Consider the following 20,000-nt stretch of genomic DNA (forward strand, 5'->3'; position numbering starts at 1 on the left):
AGAAGCTGCAGTTAAGGAGAAAAGAAGGCTTTTCCGGGAATGGAAGAAGGGTGGTAGCAAAGAGGAATATTTGGCTGCCAAGCGTAGGGCTAGGAGAGAGGTATACAGGGCAAAGTCTGAGTCACAGAGACAATTACTTGATAACCTAAATCATGGGGAAAGGAAAAATATATTTAGGGTGGCAGGTCAGGTGAAGAGGGATAATCGGGATATCATAGGTGAGCAGTGTGTGAAGAATGATGAAGGAAGGGTAGTGGTGAACAGTGAGGATATTAAAGATGCATGGAGAGAGCATTATAATCGGTTGTTGAATGAGGAGTTTGACTGGGACAGGGAAGGTTTGGAGCCAGCAGATCCAGTGTCTGGCCCTTGGCCTTTGATTGATACTGCTACTGTGAGTGAGGCAATAGGCAGGATGAGGGTGGGGAAGGCAGCAGGTGTGTCTGGGTTGACTGCCGTAAATGTTGAAGGCCTCAGGCGATATAGGGGTGAGTTTAGTCACTGACCTGATAAATGGGATTATTTATGAGTGTGTTGTCCCAGATGATTGGCTGAAGAGTGTAATTGTAAATGTGTATAAAGGGAAGGGTGATGCCCTGGAAAGAGGGAATTATAGAGGTATAAAGCTTTAGATCAGATAAGGAAGGTAATGGAGAGAGTTTTAGAAGGTATGATTAGAGAAAGAGTGAATATTGATGAGATGCAGTTTGGGTTTATGCCAGGTAGGGGGACCACTGATGCCATATTCATTGTTCGACAGCTTCAGGAAAAATATATTGGTAGGAGAAGGGATCTTTATTTTGTTTTTGTTGATTTGGAAAAGGCCTTTGACAGAGTCCCTAGAGAGGTGGTGAAGTGGGCAATGAGAAAGCTTGGCTTGGAGGAGTGGCTGGTTAGGGTGGTTATGGCCATGTATGTGGGTGCTCACACCCAGGTGAGAGTGAATGGAGATTTGAGTGATGAGTTTTCCGTGAATGTTGGTGTGCATCAGGGGTCAGTCTTGAGTCCCATGTTGTTTATCATGGTACTTGAAGCCCTTTCACGTGACTTTAGAAACGGACTCCCATGGGAGTTGTTGTATGCTGATGATTTGGTGTTGATTGCAGAGAATGAAAGGGAGGTGGAGGAAAAGTTTAGGAAGTGGAGAGATGGTATGGGGCACAAGGGTTTAAGGGTAAATGCAGATAAAACAAAAGTGATGATATCTAGGGTTGGTGGCGGTACTGTCAAAGACGAGGGAGAGTGGCCATGTGCAGTTTGCCACAAGGGCGTGGGAAGTAATTCCATCTTGTGCGGTGTGTGTGATAAATGGGTGCATAAGAGATGTAGTGGTATCAGAGGTAGACTGCGAGATAATGCTGATTTTATGTGTACGGCGTGCCGGGGTGAGCAGGTGGAGATCGTCAGACGTGAAAGAATTGAACTTGCTGGTGAATCTCTTGAGTGTGTGGAAGAGTTTTGTTATTTAGGAGACATGTTGTGTGCTGGAGGTGGGGCTGGAGCTAGCTCTGTGGCTAGGGTGAGAAGTGGTTGGAAGAAGTTCAGGGAGCTCTTGCCTCTCCTGACATTGAGGGGGCTCTCCCTACGTGCTAAGGGGTCTTTGTATGCAGCGTGTGTTAGGAGTGTAATGCTGTATGGCAGTGAGACCTGGGCAGTGAAGGAGGAAGACATTCGCCGGCTCAGACGTACAGAAATGACAATGATTAGGTGGATGTGCAGTGCGTCCCTGCGTCCAAGGCCTGGAGGGGCTGGGTTTACAATGGAAGAGTTGAGAGGTAGGATGGGACTGGAGTGTATTGGTGTTGTGATGAGGAGAGGTAGATTGAGGTGGTTTGGACATGTGGAGAGGATGGGGGATGATAGTTGGGTGAGGAAGGTGAGAAGTGTTAATATTGGGGGTGGGGTTATGAGGGGTAGACCGAGAAAGACATGGGACGAGGTCATTAAGTGTGACCTTAGGGTTAAGGGACTGAACAGGGAGGCTGCAATGGATCGTGCAGCACGGAGAGCCGCCATTAGGTGACCAAGGCCGACACATGCAAGCATGTTGGAGCCTTTAAAAACGAAAACGAAACTCCTCATTATAACTTTCATCATCATCATCATAACTGTGACCCATCTACAACAAACTATACTGTTTTTACTCTAAAATGGCTCAGATTTCATCCATTTCCAGGTCATTTCACACAGCTCTGTGGCAGAATGAGGCAATCCTACCACTCTACACACTTTTGACAGCACTTCTTTGTGACTATTAGCATCATAATCTAGCGTCAATCTATACTGTACTGTACTTACAACTCTGCATTCAAGCTGGAGAGATGGGAATTTAAGCCAAGTTAGAGAGTACAGTATAGCTGAATATGAAAACTTTTGCCATGAAGATTAAAATTTCAGCTCAGCAGCCATAACCATTATTCTTGCTATGGGGGAGTGTAGCTTTGTTGTTCTGGTCCAAACTTTTTGTTTTGCCCCATGCACTGAGTCAATCATGATAATGTAAAGATGATACTGTAAGACTGATGAAAATACCGATAGTGCTGTTGCTGCAGATAAAAACTTACCGTACCAGCTACACTCAGTCATTCTTGCCATATAGGTGTAAATTCTACCTAATCCCACGTGCTGAGTGATTACTGAATGATGATTCTGTAATAATGATGAAAAATGAAAAAAATGATACTGATGCTGTTGATAGAAACTCACCGGCTGAACATGAACGTTATTCTTGCCATATAGTAGTGTGGCTTTGTTGTTCTGGTGTAGACTCTCCACATAGTCCCTGGCATTGAGTGGTGTTGGCCTCTGCCCTGTCCCACCACCTGTTCCCGTGCTGGCATCCTCACTGTTGCAGCTGACGGGCTTGCGGTACTGATGGGAATGGAATGGAATGGAATAATAAAACCTTGTGCCACAGTTGCTGCGAAGGTGCACCATTAGCTACAGGTTGCATTCAAGATCCATACCATAAAAATACACTGTATAAACCAATAATAAAATATACTATGGCAAATCAGATGAGGAGGGAGAATAGGGATATCATAGGTAAACAGTGTGTGAAGAATGATGAAGGAAAGGTAGTGGTGAATAGTGCCGATATTAAAGACGCATGGAGTGAGCATTACAATTGGTTGTTGAATGAAGAGTTTGGGACAGGGAAGGTTTGGAGCCAGCAGGTCCTGCGTCTAGCCCTTGGCCTTTTATTGATGCTACTATTGTGAGCAGGGCAACAGGCAGGATGCAGGTGAGGAAGGCAGCAAGTGTGTCTAGGTTGGCTGCTGAAATGTTGAATGCTTCAGGAGATATAGGAGTGGGGTTAGTCACTGACTTGATAAATATGATTATATATCAGTGTGTTCTCCCAGATGACTGGCTGAAGAGTGTAATTGTAACTGTGTACAAGGAGAAGGGTGATGCTCTGGAAAGAGGAAATTATAAAGGCACAAAGCTTTTAGACCAGATAATGAAGGTAATGGAGAGAGTTCTAGAAAGTATGATTAGAGAAAGAGTGAATATTGATGAGAAGCAGTTTGGGTTTATGTTATGCAAAGGAACCACTGATGCCATATTCATTGTTCAACAGCTTCAGGAAAAATACATAAGAAAGAAAAGGGAATTATACTTTGTTTTTGTTGACATGGAGAAGGGCTTTGGCAGAGTCCCTACAGAGGTGGTGAAGTGGGCAATGAGAAAGCCTGGGATCAAGGAGTGGTTGGGTAGGCTGGTTATGGCCATGTATGTGGGTGTTTGCACCCAGGTAAGGGTGAATGGAGCTTTGAGTGATGAGTTTTCTGTGAATGTTGGTGTGCATCAGGGGTCAGTCTTGAGCCCCTTGTTGTTTATCATGGTGCTTGAAACCCTCTCATGTGACTTCAGAATTGGATTCCTGTGCAAGATATTGTATGCTGAAGGACTGGTGTTGACTGCAGTGAATGAACGGGAGGCAGAGGAAAGATTTAAGAAGTGGAGAGATTGTATGGGGCACAGGGGCTTCAGAGTAAATGCAGATAAAACAAAGGTGATGGTATCCAAGGCTGGGGGCAGTACTGTCAGAGAAGAGAAAGAGAGAGTGGCCATGTGCGATCTGCCACAAGGGCGAGGGAAGTAATTCCATCTTGTGCAGTGTTTGTGATAAGTGGGTGCATGAAGATGTGGTATTAAAGGTACACTGTGAGATAATGTTGATTTCATGTTCTTACCTAATTACATCTTAACAGGAATGAGTCAAGCTCGTAGTGTCCTGTGTATTGTCCTGTGTATTAAATCACTTTTATCATACATATCCTTAAATTTATAAACTGTTTTGGCACACACTATTTCATTCAGTAATGCATTGCTGGTTCTTTGAAAGCAGTGATAAGAAACAGGGAAGTGAGCATGGAAGTGAAAAAGTTACTACATGACAGTATTGTGATACCAACTCTAACGTACGGAAGTGAAGCTTGGACATTGTTGGAAGGACACAAGTCAAGAGTGAGAGCAGTGGAAATGAGTTATTTAAGAGGAGCCTGTGGAGTCACGTGGAGAGACAGGCTGACGAATGAGGATATAAAGGAGCGTTGTGGTGTTGATGTGGATGTGACAGGAAGCGTTATGAGGAACACACTGAGGTGGTTTGGCCATGTGGAGAGGATGGAGGGTGACAGACTGATGAAGAGAGTGTATGTGAGTGAGGTGGAGGGGGGAAGAGGGAGGGGGAGGCCGAGGATGAGATGGAGGGATGGGGTGGAGAGGTATATGAGAGAGGGAGGTGTGAGTTGGGAGCAGGGCAGTGAAATGGCGGGGGACAGGGCGACTTGGAGGCGATTTGTTTGTGGCCACCCCAAACGGGATTGAGGCGTCTGGCAATAGATAGATAGATAGAATGCATTCCACCAAGCAACTGCCCTATTTGGGAAACTGAATTTCCTTACATCTTCATCACCTCTCTTTTTATGCAGTTTTTTCCAATATCCTCTTGCTGATGCCTTCCCCACAGGTTATATACTCCTTTATGTCTATTTTTTCTTTCTCTGAGATACATTTATATAGCATAATCATGTCTCCTCATTTCCTTCACTCCTATAGTGTTGGCAGATTCAGTTTTTCTAGTCTTTCTTCTAATGTGTGGTGCGTCAGGGAGAGCAGGTGGAGATTGTCAGGCGTGAAAGGATTAAACTTGCTCTTGAGTCTCTTGAGTGTGTGGAAGAGTTTTGTTATTTAGGAGACATGTTATGTACTTGAGGTGGGGCTGGAGCTAGCTCTGTGGCTAGAGAAAGGAGTGGTTGGAAGAGGATTAGTGAGCTGTTGCCTCTCCTGACACTGAGAGGGCTCTCCCTCTGTGCTAAGGGATCTTTGTATGTGGCATGTGTTAGGGGTTTATTACTTTACGGTAGTGAGACCTGGGCAGTGAAACAAGACAATATTCGCAAGCTCAAACGTACAGAAATGACAATGGTTAGGTGAATGTGCAGTGCATCCCTGAGTGTTAGGCCTGGGGGGTCTAGGTTTACGACGGAAGAGTTGGGAGGTAGGAGTGTATAGGTGTTGTGATGAGGAGTGGAATTTTGATATGATCTGGGCATTTGGTAAGGATGGGGGATGACAACTGGGTGCAGAAAAAGAGTAGTGTTGATGTTAGGGGTAGGGCTGCGAGAGGCAGACTGAAATAGACCTAAGATGAGGTCACTGAGCGTGACCTCAGAGATAAGGGACTGAAAAGGGAAGCTGCCAGAGATTGAGCAGCGTGGATAGCCACCATTAGGTCATCGAGGCCGACACATGCAAACATGTTGGAGCCTTCAAAAAAGAAATGCAACAAAACAAAACTATTTTCAATAAAAATATTAAAATAAAAGAACATATAGATACATACCATAAAAACACAATGTAAACCAATAATTAAATATACTGTACTGTGTTTTCAAAAACGAATGATACAACAAAGAACATAAATGTACTGTATGTAACATTAAAAGATTCAGAGTGGATGGTTTGGGACTGAAAACTAGCCTACCATCAAAAGTACTGCAGAAACTTACCTCACAAGTAAATGTACTGCAGAAACTTACCTCACAAGTAAATGTACCGCAGAAACTTACCCCACAAGTAAATGTACTGCAGAATGTATGAAATGCAGTATAGAGGTGTACTACAGAAATGTACTATAAAAAGGAATAGAATAAAAACAAACTCAACCTAGTGTAAAACGGACTAGTGATCATATTTTTTACATTCATACTGTATTTATAAAGGCCTTGTATATACTAGCATTTGTAAGTCTTGGTCATCTGACAGCTGCTCTCCAGGCTACTTCATCTTTTGCAGCATCTCTAGTTAATCCTTTTGTTCTGAGATTTTATATGAATAAATCTCACTCCATGTTTTCTCAGGTCTGCTCCTCACCTACATTCTTTTATCAATCTGGCTATGATTCTCCCCCCCTTCCCCCTCCTTTTGCAGCTTACTTCATGTAGGCTGGTGTTAGAAAAACACAATGCTACAACACCTTTCCATAGAACTTCTTCATAACTAACATTACTTTTTAGTGTTACAGTACTCTGTTGCAACTCAGCATTCAAGATAGAGAGATGACAATTCTAGGTTATTTGAATAAAATGAGCATGATTAACCTCTCACTCTCTCAAAATAGCCATACCATCTCAGTCATCCTGTACAGCCTGGCAATTGGGCCACCATGTTATACAGGTGCCATCACATGAAGGCATCCCTCCCAAGTAACACAATCTATCCTGTAAAAGCACAGTACACAAATGCTGGAACTCATTAAAAAAAAAAAAAAAAAATCAGACACTGGAATCTATGGCACAAAGAATCAAACACAAGAATCTACCATTGAAATTCAATGCATAAACATAACAGACAGCCACTGGATTCATGACAATATTAATCAGAGACAGAATTTGGATGTCTAGAAACAAACATGGAAATCCACTGTATAAACATGACAGTGAATACAGTACTTAAAAAAAAAAATAAATAAATAAAATAAAATGTGGAAATGAGGCATCCCATCATTACAAGATGTCTCTTCACACAGTGGAAGCCAGAGTAAGATATAAGGAACATGATCATAATACAGTGATTAGTGGAAATACTGTACAGTAGTTTGTAATACCTTCACTACGAGGAGTCACTCTGGAAAAAATAAAATCATAGTAAGCAAACCAGAATCAAGGTAATAGATGTAACTAGCTGTAACTAGCCTAACCTACCCCAACCTAACCTAACATGACCAACCTAAACTGACCTAACCAACCTAAACTAGGCTAACAAAACACAACCAATCTAACCTAACCTAACTTAAATAACCTTACAACCTACCAGCTTACCCTACCTAACACTTCTCTACCTAACCTAACCTAACCTAACCTAATTAATGGAAATGGTTCCTATCTCCTTCACTACACAAGGGTCTCTTCTAAGCAGACTTAGTTAATTCACTTAGTAGTAACTAAACTTACAGGAACAAAAGGCCATCATACACAGGGGGTTAATACAGAAACAATCTGTATATACCTTTGTTCATACTTATAATAATACTCATACAGCATAAAAGCAACCGGGCTGTAATGTTACTGTGCTTTCATTATCATCCCCCATTGCCAAATTACACAACATTTTGCCAGTGGATGCATAATTTACTTACCCGTGATGTCCCAGGGATGCAGAATCAATTCCGCCTAATTTACAATCGAAGTATGGTGAAGAACACAGCTGAATTCTCATGAACTTTGCAATTTTTTGCAATTGTTCTGACAGTGATTTGCCATACAGTATTGGAGTTGTCACTAGTCAAGTGAATTTCTAAGGCAGGGATGTCCAGATGACATCACTTAACATTAACACTAACCACGCACTTGTGTAGCTGCACCGTACAGCTGCCTTGGAACTCATCTTGGTACAGTGGACACTGAGATTTTCAGTAACATAGGTGTTCCAAGGACTAACTTTTTCATCTCTACTAAAAACTCTGATATCAGAAATAAAAAACAGGTTACATATGCAAAAGTACTAAGTTAATTCCATCTGGAACTATGGTTTTTTTTCTATGCTTAAAAGAAATCTGGCTGTAGCATGAATAAAATATAAAAGACATGTGTACTTGAGAGGTTAATGAAAAATAAGTTAAAGCTGAATAAAATGATTTAGGGGTAACAGGCATAATAAACAGAAGACAGCAGGGTACTGTATGGTACATATTTAAAATAATGACACTAAAAAAAAAACAACTAAAAAACACATCAATACAACCACCAAAAAAAAAGCACATTCAAATCAATATAAATTTTACAGAGGAAGCAATCAAGAGAAAGATGCATCAATACATATCATTACACATAAATATTCTTTTTCACTGAGAAATCAACCAATGGAGCAACAAACTGGTGCAAACAAAAACACTACAGGAAAAGAGATTCAAACATATTATACCACAGCTGGAAAACACAGTATCTCCCTCTCCTAAGCTGAATAAACTCATCTACTGTAGGTGTAGCAAGAACAAAATGCATAAAATGTCCTTGAGCTGAAGGGGTTAATGAGTGACTTACACAGCACGAATCCCCTCATTATGATAAGGTAATTTATTAGTACAATACAGACTATGAAAGGCAAACATCCAATTTCCAGAAACCTCCACTTTTCAAATTTTTTTCTCATGCTATAGAAGGGTGTTGATATCACATGTCCTCACACATTCAGTGCATATTTGAAGACAAGTTTTTTTTGTAAACATGTACAACAGAAGATGATAAATTACTAATGCAAAGTACTTTATTGAATTTACTATTCACTGTACTCTAGACTGTTTATTACATGATTTTGTCATCATTATCATTATGTTTCCACATTCCAAAATATTCTAATTTCCAATAAGCCTTTGGAATTGAGCATTTCGTATTTGAGAGTTTGCAATGTATTTCTCGCTGCGGCCAGATTACTTTATACTTCTTGGCAAAAACTTCTCAAATGAATGTTAGAATCAATCATCAATTTAGCAACAAGACATCTTAATTTTTACAATCTTGCTATCAGAAACACCTAACTCAGCTTAGAGGAGACCTTTAATAATCAAGGCCTTAGAAACAATTTCCCTTAATCCTTCCAGTATAAAGATGTTTTTTTTTTTTCATTACTCCTATCACCAGATTAATGTATTAAGTTAAATGAGACCACCTATAATTAACCCCTTCAATCTGGTGACATATTTTTAGTTTACTGTTGCTACCTTCAGACAATTAATTCAGCTAAGGATAGTCTTTTCAAACAAGAGGAATTTCATATAACCTTTACTGGCCCCTCAGGTACTGCAGATCCTTCCTAGGTTGAACAAAACTGTCTATACCACAAGAATACAGTGAGAAAATACGTTATTGTATTCAAGAGGTTAAGGAGTTAAAAACAATATCCATCAATCCCATATGCAGAACTGCTATTTTTTTCATTCTTGCTACCACTCATATCTTATTAGGGATATCTCTCATAGTGAAGGGGATAAATGTGTTTGTATTCATGCCCATTTGTCTTGCAAGAATGCCACACTGTGAGGCAAGTGTGTGAGGGGTGCACAGCTGTAAAATCAATGCTTAATTATCTACAATTTATGCTCATTAGTTTATTTTTAACTTACAGGCATTCAGAGTATTTTGTAAGGCTATAATACTAAAGGTGAATGTAGGGAAGAGTAAAGTCATGGTCTTCAAGAGAAGTGATATCAGTGAATGTACACTGAGGATGGATGATGAGGAAATGGAAAATGTGAGTGCATTTAAGTACTTGGGTTGCGTGATAAGTAAGGATGGAAGTTCAGAGGGTGAAGTGCTTCAAAGGGTACAACAAGGAAGAAAGATTCCTGGTTCCTTGAAAGCAGTGATGAGAAACAGGGAAGTGAGCATGGAAATGAAAAAGTTAAAACCTGACAGTATTGTGATTTGTGATACCAACTCTAACTTACGGAAGTGAGGCTTGGACCTTGTTGGAGGGACAGAAGTCAAGAGTGAGAGCAGTGGAAATGAGTTACTTGAGAGGAGCATGTGGAGTCACATGAAGAGACAGACTGACATATAAGGAAGTGAAGGAGCATTGTGGTGTGGATGTGGATGTCATAGGAAGAGGGAGAAACACACTGAAGTGGTTTGGTCATGTGGAGAGGATGAAGAGTGTGAGAGACTGTCGAAGAGAGTGTATGTGAATGAGGTGGAGGGGGGGGCGAGAAGGAGGGGGAGGCCATGGATGAAATGGAGGGATGGAATAGAGAGGTATATGAGAGAGGAGGGTGTGAGCTGGAAGCAGGACAATGAAATGGCAGGGGACAGGGCGACATGGAGGTGATTTGTTTGTGGCCATCCCTTATGGGATTAAGGCATTTGGCAATAAACAGATAGATTGATAATACGGCATTCTACATCTGTTAACGGGGCTTTCATCTTTCCACACAGGGAATGTACTGTAACGAGAAATACTTCTTATGTACAAGTGACAACAAGGGTACTGTCACCTTTCTGGCTTCTCTCCCTGGACTTCTGATAATCAGCCTCTTCAATTTGCACCAACCCGACTATAATGGTTTTATCTTGTCACAGTTCACTGTCATCAGTATCATCTGCCTCAGATTTAACAAGGAGAGAAAGGATGAAGAAGTGACACGGCATTTGCTGAGAACAGTACACAAGGGAAACTAGTTCAACCTCTTGAATATGATGATGCCTTTTATACTGTTTTTCTGGGGCCAGTGTGGGATGCCTTCATGTGGTGGCAGCTCAACTGTATGATTATACAAATGTCCCTCAGCTTCCTCCCTATCCCCTGAGAGAAAGATGGTGGACTGCAAGAGGAGGACAACTTCATCTTGCAGTCTGCTGGGTCCACATTTCAGATGAACCTGCGGCTATAACTACTACTACTATATTTTTTCCTTGCCACTGCCAGACCATTATTCAGTTCAAGGAATGACCTCTGTACTGTGAAGAGTATTGGGGACTGTTTCAAGCCCTTTTACTGTGACAGATCTTACCTAAACTGCATAAAATCATCTTTGGGTTGCAAGAATCATTGTTAAAGAAATCATCATACAAGAGGTGTCACTGTAACATAAAAGCTAGGTACAGGGTGTTGAAAAGTCTCTGTGAGGTACAGTACATGGAAGGAGTTGTAGGAGTGTAAGGTGAGGGAGAGTGAGTTTTATGTGTGATGTAGGGGTATGAGATGTGGATCTGTGTGAAATGTGGCAGAGTTAATGTTATGTATGGTGTAGAACTATGAGATGTACAGTAGTTGTGCATGAAGTGTGACTGTCCCAGTTAGTATGGTGTGGGAATGTAAATGTTATATGTGGTGTTGCAGTGTGATGTGTGTGGTGTAGTAGTAGTAGAACAACCCCAGTCTGTGTGACTGAGAAGACCCATCAATCACAGGTAAGCAACTGCCCTTGCAGGGCTGTCCTGTGCAGTGAACCGATGTTCCCTAGCAGCAGACAGAATCTCACCACAGCAAGGCATAGGCAAGAGTGGAGGTTCGGTTCCTGGATGGACAACACATTTGAGTCTCTCGACCCAGTTAACAGGGGTACCAAAGTAGGCTCCACATCACCCAGTGTGTGTGATGTAACAGCATGAAGTGTGATGATGAGAATTGTGACAGTGTCTAAAACTGCACAGTGACAATTCTGACACCTTCTAATCTTCCTATCAATTTGAAAGCACAACAATATTTAAGTTTCTCAGTGTCCTTAAGTAAATACCTAAACTACAATCATAATCAAATACAGTACTGTAACCACTAAGTATATACCGGTAAGTGCAGTAGTTCTAAGATATTTTCAAAAGTGCATCAGAGTAGGTGCTGGACTACAATAATTGAAAATCTTGGTGAGGTGAATACTACATGAAAACCTGGGTTCAAAATAGTCAGTGAACACTTCAGTGAGGTGGATCTATAAAAATCTCCGCACCATGTCTCGCTGGCAGAGTTACTCATTATTAATTTGTATTGAGAAGATAATTGTGACTTACTTTAGATTTGCCTCCTTGTGTCGCATCCTCTCAGCAGGCAACAGGAAAACAAGGTCAACAATTACTGAGAACACTTATGAGTCAGCAAAAGAAAATAAGAATAGAGAAAGGAAGCAGAGACAGCCACAAATCAGTGGGATAAAAGAAATATAGAGCAGATAGAAGCCAAAAATTAGGCACACATAAAAAAAAAAAAATGAAAGAGAGAGCAGAGAAGGGTCACAAATCAGTGAAAGATAAGAAACAGACACAAAGAGAGAGCAGCTGGTCACAACTTAGAGGAAGAAAAAAATAATGAGAGAGAGCAGATGAAGACACCAAATATACAAGTACAGTACAGTATTTACAAACACCAAAACAAGCATGTTTATCAAGTGCCTGCAGATTATTTTTACATATGAATTCAACATGAAACATACATATCACCACCATCATTAGAACAATGCCATGCTTCCTCAAAAGGAACCCCAAATTGAGCTCAGCCAAAGAACAACTGAAGGTTTTCAATGACCCAGAAGTACTGTATAACCACTTCAATATGGTGATATTCTCTTTAAATTTTATCTTGGTTAATTTAAACGATTGTACTGAGCTTAGGAGACATTTTTTACCAGGAAGAGTTGAATGTAGTATATCCTTCACTAACCCCTTCATTAACAGGCAGCTCCCCTAAGCTTAATAAACTCATCTGACAGTAGTTAGATAAAAAAGATATCATTAGACTAAGAAGGCTAATTAAGAACCACTACTACCTAGTTACTCCCAAGCAGTTTTTGAAAACTGCTGGGAAAAAAGTACTTCACATGTTTAATATAAAATATAACTCACAATAACACCAAAGCTCCAGTTTGAACTCTTTATACAGTACACAGCTGCAGATAATAGTAACAGATCCAATTTTCAGCTACACATATATAAAACTCTTGCATAATATTCTGAAAAATTGGCCAGGTTCTGAAAATAACATCACTAGGTGTCGAAAGTCATTGCCCAGTGTCTCATTATATACCACAATGAAGTGGATGAGTATTTATGTCTGTAAACATAACTGTACCTGTGGCTGAGTTTCCTGCCTACAAGTGGCAACCATGTGGCTATAGAGCATTTCTTCTAATCTGAAAATGATTCCTAACCCTTTTTTCAGTTTGGCTGACAGCAAAATATATTATGGCTGGGGTTGATTTAATTGGTATCCAAGGAGACTCATTCCTACCTCATAACTAAAGGTCACAGAATTTCATGCAACCACAACATAGTACAATACTCAAGCTGTAGGAATGGACAAGTTCTATCAGTTGAAAACAAATCAACTATTGTCATCAATCACATACAGTGGTTCCTTTTTGATTGCCCAGTACCTATTTCATCATGTTATACAACTCACATCCCACAACTATACAACTGGCAAGGTTTTCAGGGGTACCTATTACACATGAAATATGCAAAAACATCGTCTATCTATCTATCTATCTATAGCCCGAAGCCCTAATCCCGCAAAGGGTGGCCGCAGACAAAACGCCTCCAAGTCGCTCTGTCACCCACCATTTGACTACCCTCCCCCCAAATCACCCTCCCCTCCCTCATATACCTCTCAACTCCATCCCTCCACCTCATCCTCGGTCTACCCCTCCCTCTCCCTCCCTCCACCTCACTTACATAAACCCTCTTAGTCAGTCTTTCATTCTCCATTCTCTTCACATGTCCAAACCACCTCAGTGTATTTCTCCTAATCTTCTCAACCACATCCACATCCACCCCACAACGTTCCTTCACTTCTTCATTCGTCAACCTGTCCCTCGACGTCACTCCACATGCTCCTCTCAAGTAACTCATTTTCACTGCTCTCATTCTTGACTTGTTCCCCTCTTGCAAGCTGGAAAGGGATTCCTTCATACAGTGGCACCAACATGGTGCCCAGTTATACAAATGTCCCTCTACTCCTCTCAATGCCCCCAGAGGAGGATGGTGAACTGCAAGAGAAGGGTAACTTGAGTCTGCAGTTCACTTGGTTCATGTTCAAGTGAGTCTGGGGCCACAACAAATACAACAATAGAAATGTGGAAACTGATGCAGGAATGCAGACAGAAAATGAAACTGATATAAAGACTGCTACAGAAAAACTGAGGAAACCTGCAAACCTTTCTTCCTTCTTACGTTGTGTTGCAGGTGTGTCACAGTTGCATAACAGCAAGCTACAGTACCAGTTTTGAAATGCCCTCAGTAATAATAATAATAATAATAATAATAATAATGTCAGTACTATAATCATCACCATGATCATCATCAACTCTTATTCACACTTAAGGATGGGGTGAGGCAAGGTCCAGAAAGCAAGGCGAGAGAAAGCACAATTGAGGGCAAACTAATAATAATAATAATAATAATAATGGTAATAATAATAATAATAATAATAATAATAATAATAATAATTAACAACAATAATAATAATAATAATAATAATAATAATAATAATAATGTCTAAGTAATAATAATAATAATAATGTCTAAGTAATAATAATAATAATAATAATAATAATGTCTAAGTAATAATAATAATAATAATAATGTCTAAGTAACTCACATGCAATCCCGGTCGTCTTGGGGCTGGTGGTGTGGCTGGACCAGCTGGGTGGGGTGAGGATATGAGATGCCGCTGGACCAACTCATCTGCTGGGGGATCTGTCCATAGGTGGTCCACTGTCTTCATGCGGCTAAAGTCCAGTGCACAAGGGCCAACTGTGGAATTAACATAATGCTAAATGCTTTTCACTTTACCTTGGCCTAAAATTGCCGTCTTTCTAGTTCCTCCCCAAACTTAACCATCAGCAGTTCAAGTCCAATCGTTACTCAATTTTTATAAACGGACACCTGTAATCTGCTGTACAGCACTATTTTTTTTTTTTCCTTCCTCTGTTCACCTGCTGGAAAAAAAAAAAAAAAAAGCTGCAAAAAAGACTATCTATGGCCAGACGCCATAATCCCTTAAGGGGTGACTGTTTGACTTTAAGTTGGTCGTTTTATGGAGAGAGGCACTAACCCTTCGCCAACTCACTTGCTGACATGTAGGAAACACGTACAGTACAATGGATTGGTTATACGGTTACCACCCTGCGATGTAAATGGTTTCATGGCTAAAAGGAAACCATTTGGCGTGTTAATAAATGCAAGGCCACCTGGAAAAGTAAAGAAGAGAACTAAAAAGTGACAAGAAAAATGGAAGAAATACGAAGAGAGGAGGGCAGACATGGAAAAAGAATGATAATGGTGATGGAAAAAAGCAGCACTACATCAAGTGAGTGGATGATGTTTGCCACCACCTACCACTATAAAAAAAAAAAAAAATAGTTTGCGCAAGTCAGAAACTGGCTAATTTTAATAGAGAAAAGACCCGACTTTCTTCAGCAAAAACCTCAAGCCATTATATTCATGATTTTCTTATAATTCTTGAGTTCCGAGTTCCATAAAGCAGCTTCTGTATTTATAAACTTTCATGAGTTAGTGTATATGACTTTAATACTTCCTTTATTTAGTCATACAGCTTCCCCACACTCAGAGTGAATAGTGCACTGAACAAGGCAACAAAGCAGAGACCTGTTCACTGCAAGAATTAGTCGAGATCTTCATGAACACACAATGATTTTACCATTTTGACGAGTTCAAGCCGATATTCAAGTGAAGGTCAAGAGGAAATTGACCTTTCAACCTCTTGGTAAAATCAGCCACTGATCTGCATGTGAACTTATCCAGATGAGTCCTTCCTCTATCGGGTTGGCCGGGTCCCACGCCTGGCTTTTGCAACCGCACTAACTTTAATCATTCTCTCTCTCTCTCTCTCTCTCCAACATGCCTGCTTCTTTTTGTTACTTTACTTTCTGTCATATCTTGCTTTCCACGTCAGCTCCTTTTATTTACATTCTCTCTCTCTCTCTCTCTCTCTCTCTCTCATTATCCATCGTCAAGCTCCCCTTTCATCTCCCTTCTCATCCTGCACCACCTTCTTCTCATCATCATCATCACCATACTCACCAAGGAGAGAGCTGAGGATGGTGCCGTAGTCAGGGTCGGCCACTAAGGAATCTTTCTCGTAGTATTTACTGGAAAAAAGGAAATCATCATCATCATCCTAACAACAACCATCAACATCGACATACTACACATCACCATCATCACCATCTAATAATAATAATAATAATAATAATAATAATAACAATCGTCATCATCATCATAAATCTACGTCTTTCAAGCTTAATCCTCACTACCCACATACGATATACTGTACATTAATTTCTGCCACCCACTCCTCCGTCTGCTCCCTCCGTCAGTGTATGAAAAATGAAACAATTTTTGTCTGATGGCTGCTGGCAACTTTACTGCGAAGTTTAATTTAGTTCATGTTAAAACTTTACGAAGGAGAGAGAGAGAGAGAGAGAGAGAGAGAGACTTACAACCACCCACATCCAACACTGCGCAAGAACCTTTTATGCATTTTGAAAAAGAAAATTCTGTCCGTGTTAATTTAAAGGAACTCTCTCATTTAATTCACAGAAGCAGCTGTCTCAGGGATAAAGGCTGTCTCACGTAATTCAAAGAGCCCCCCCCCCCTCTCTCTCTCTCCATTTTTAGGGTTGATTTAATGGCCAGATTCTGGGTCTCAATGATCTAGGTTTAAGTCTGCCTCCAGCCAAAATTGTCCCATCTCTCCTTGCCCAGTGTGTGTGTGTGTGTGTGTGTGTGTTCTTACCTAATTCTATTTTTCCAGGAATGAGTCAAGCTCGTACTGTCCCGTGTATTAAATCACTTTTATCATACATATCCTTAAATGTATGAATTGTTTTGGCACACACTATTTCATTCGGTAATGCACTCCACTGATCAATTGCCCTATTAGGGAAACACGTCTATTTTTATGCAGTTTTTTGCAGTGTCCTCTTCCTGATGTTTCCCCATAGGTTATATACTCCTTTATGTCTATTTTCTTTTTCCCTGAGACACATTTATATAGCATAATCAGGTCTCCACTTTTCCTTCTCTCCTGTTGTGTTGGCAGATTCAGCTTTTCTAGTCTTTCTCCGTAGCTTAGATCCCTTAAGCTAGGTACCCATCCTGTAGCGGCCCTTTGAACTTTTTCAATCTTATCTATGTGTTTCTTGAGATGAGGATTCCAGCCTACTGATGCATACTCCAGGGTTGGTCTGATGGATGATGTTATTATCTTTCTCAGCATGTCTTCATTTATGTATGTGAATGCTATTCTCATATTAGCAAGGAGTGTATATGTTACAGGCAGACTGTGAAATCAGTCATTTTGTGAAATGCCTAGTCATTGCGAGAAATCAGTCTAAATTGGGATGGGTTAACTTAGGTTAGGTTAATTTAGGCTGAGGTTAGGTTAGGCTGGGATAATCTAGGTTAAGTTTAGGTTAGATGAGGTTAGGTTAGATTAAGTTAGATGAACGTAAGTTATGTTCAGCTTTCATCTAAATTAACCTAATATAACCTAACCAAACGCAGTGTAACCTAATCTAACCTGACCTAAACTTAACCTAAATTATCCCAGCCCAACCTACTCGCAGCCTAAATTAACCCAACCCAGTTTAGACTCATTTCACGAAATGACTGATTTCACAGTCTGCCTGTAACATATACTGTACACGTTCCGTACCTTCTCACTGACGTGGTCATCCCGAGATAGTCTGTTACTGATAATCACCCCTAGGTCCTTCTCTCTTTTTGATATGTGTAGGGTTTTATTTCCTAACTTCTAATCCCAATCAGGTCTTTTTCCACTTTAACCAAACTTAATTACATGACACTTGTCCACATTGAGTTCCATTTGTCATTTATCGCTCCATTCATGAAGTTTATTTAATTCTTCTCGTAGCTCTCTACAAGAGTTCGTGCTAGTAATTCTCCTTTGTATTTCTGCATCATCAGCAAACATATTTAGATAGCCTTCATTTCCAATGTTACTAACTACGTCATTTATAAACATTAAAAACATAACTGGTGCCAGCAATGAGCCCTGTGGCACCCCGCTGGTCACTTCCCTCCATGATGAGTAATTTCCCCTTCGTACTGTTCTCATTTCCCTTTTTCTGAGGAAATCTTGCATCCAACAGTACCGGTTGCCTTGGATTCCCCCTTGATGGTGTGTGTGTGTGTGTGTGTGTGTGTGTGTGTGTGTGTGTGTGTGTGTGTGTGTGTGTGTGTGTGTGTGTGTGTGTGTGTGATTACGTAGCAGCACCACAACCCACCTGCTGTTCTGCACTAGGTAGTCAATAATCCTGGCCAAAAGCTTCTGAAATAGCGCCACTCTAATCCACAAATATCGAGGCGGGGGCCATGAGCCGACCTGGGACCCGGAATTCTTCTTCACCAGCGGGGGTTTGGAGAGACGTGAGGTCGAATCCCCGCTGCCACTACTGCGTCTGGGGGAGAGGAATATAGTTGAAGTCTTTATCATGGTGGTTTGAAATTATATCTAGTTGCAGTTATCAGTATGGGTTTAAAATTTATCTGTGTACCTGTATCTAATCATCTGTTTATTTAACTATCTGCCTATCTGTCTGTCCATTTGTCACTGCTGCGTCTCAGGAGGGAATAGGAGAGTTGCAGTTTTTGCCAGTTTTAACAATTTTCTGCCTACCCATATCTACCCATATATCTCTCTTTTAATCTATCTAACTGTCACCTTACCTGTCTATCAACCACTGCCCTGCGTCTGGGGAGAGATGAGAAATATTTCGAGTTTTCTTATATCTTTTAACGGAGACAACAATAACAATCTGCGGATCGTGTGTTTGCTCGCCTGTCTGTCTATTCACCTGGCGTTTTATCAGTGTACCTTTTAACCCGCCAACTTCAGGAAGTAAGGAGGCTTACCCGTGGTGAATAAAACTGCTTACTCTGGAAGGAAAACCAGGCAAGTCTCCCAGGTTTAGGGGTCAAGGCAAGGGTAACCAAGTCTATGGCGTTTGAGTGACATTCCGTGAAGGGTAAATTCCATCGTACCTTAGAACCGTTAATATATTCTTGTGTGTTATTCATGCAATGTTACGTCGATATTAAGAAGATATAAGAAGCAAAAAAAGAGTATATTAACCCATTTGTGCCCAGTGTCCTAAGCAGAGGAAGGAGTTGGGCATTTTTCTAAGTTAATAAAAAGGGAAACACCGCAGAGATTAGACCTATGTGTTTCGCGACTACAAGCTGACAGGCGGAGGGCAGTTCGCTTAGCACCATTCCTGCAACATCCCTTACACAGAAACCCCGGGCAGGAACAAGTTAATGGGGAGTTAGGAAAATAAATCGATAAGGATGAGGTGTTAGGGAGCTTCCTTACCCGACGAGAATACGAATCAAACATTTTTTTATTCATTTGTTTTTCCTTCCTCTGTTCTATTAAAAAAACAAACAAAAACTTTCATTGTTTCGTGTACATTCATAAAGACGCATTTTCCCTCCGCGTTCCTGACACATCCGCCTCGCTGGATTAACACACAGGCTAATCAACAAGAGGCATAATTTACGGCACATTCATCCACCTCCCACGGACTGGAAAGAAAACAAACAAACAAAAAAAAAAAAGATAATAAAAACTGCCTCACCTCCAGCACCAGGATATGTTGGAATTTCTTTTTTTTTTTTTTTTCCTCCCATGCATCATAACGACAGATAGATAGAGAGATACATAGATAGACAGAGAGAGGGGGAGGGGTAGCGGGCAAATTAACTGACACGCGGGATTTGTTGCTTGTAATTGCGTTTGTTGGTGTTGGTATTACTCATACATGTACACACACACACACACACGCACACACACACACACACACACACACCACGCCCACATTTTTATGCGTCCACGAGGGCAATATAAAAGCGAGGCAGAGATGGAGTGGGAGGATGAGGCAAGAGAAATGGGGCGGTATATGCAACCAGCCGGAAATCGAACCCACATAGTAAACAGGGGAATGGAGAGAGAGAGAGAGA

The 20,000-nt window shown here is 40.8% G+C and overlaps 1 protein-coding gene across 1 annotated transcript in view; it reads right to left on the bottom strand.

The window, feature by feature from the left end:
- The window catches only part of LOC145394364 (small G protein signaling modulator 2-like), a 186,205-nt gene that overhangs the window by 65,527 nt on the left and 100,678 nt on the right, over positions 1 to 20,000 (bottom strand). The window contains exons 5-9 of the mRNA XM_080268236.1: positions 18,266 to 18,439; positions 16,038 to 16,105; positions 14,593 to 14,747; positions 12,012 to 12,038; positions 2,707 to 2,871 (exon numbers count right to left, since the gene is read on the bottom strand). Of these exons, the coding sequence (XP_080124362.1) occupies positions 2,707 to 2,871; positions 12,012 to 12,038; positions 14,593 to 14,747; positions 16,038 to 16,105; positions 18,266 to 18,439 (589 nt within the window). The remainder of the gene's footprint in view (positions 1 to 2,706; positions 2,872 to 12,011; positions 12,039 to 14,592; positions 14,748 to 16,037; positions 16,106 to 18,265; positions 18,440 to 20,000) is intronic.

Source organism: Coenobita brevimanus, chromosome 27 (genome assembly GCF_032717465.1).
Source record: "Coenobita brevimanus isolate Jiangsu-jjx chromosome 27, ASM3271746v2, whole genome shotgun sequence".
NCBI lineage: Eukaryota > Metazoa > Arthropoda > Malacostraca > Decapoda > Coenobitidae > Coenobita > Coenobita brevimanus.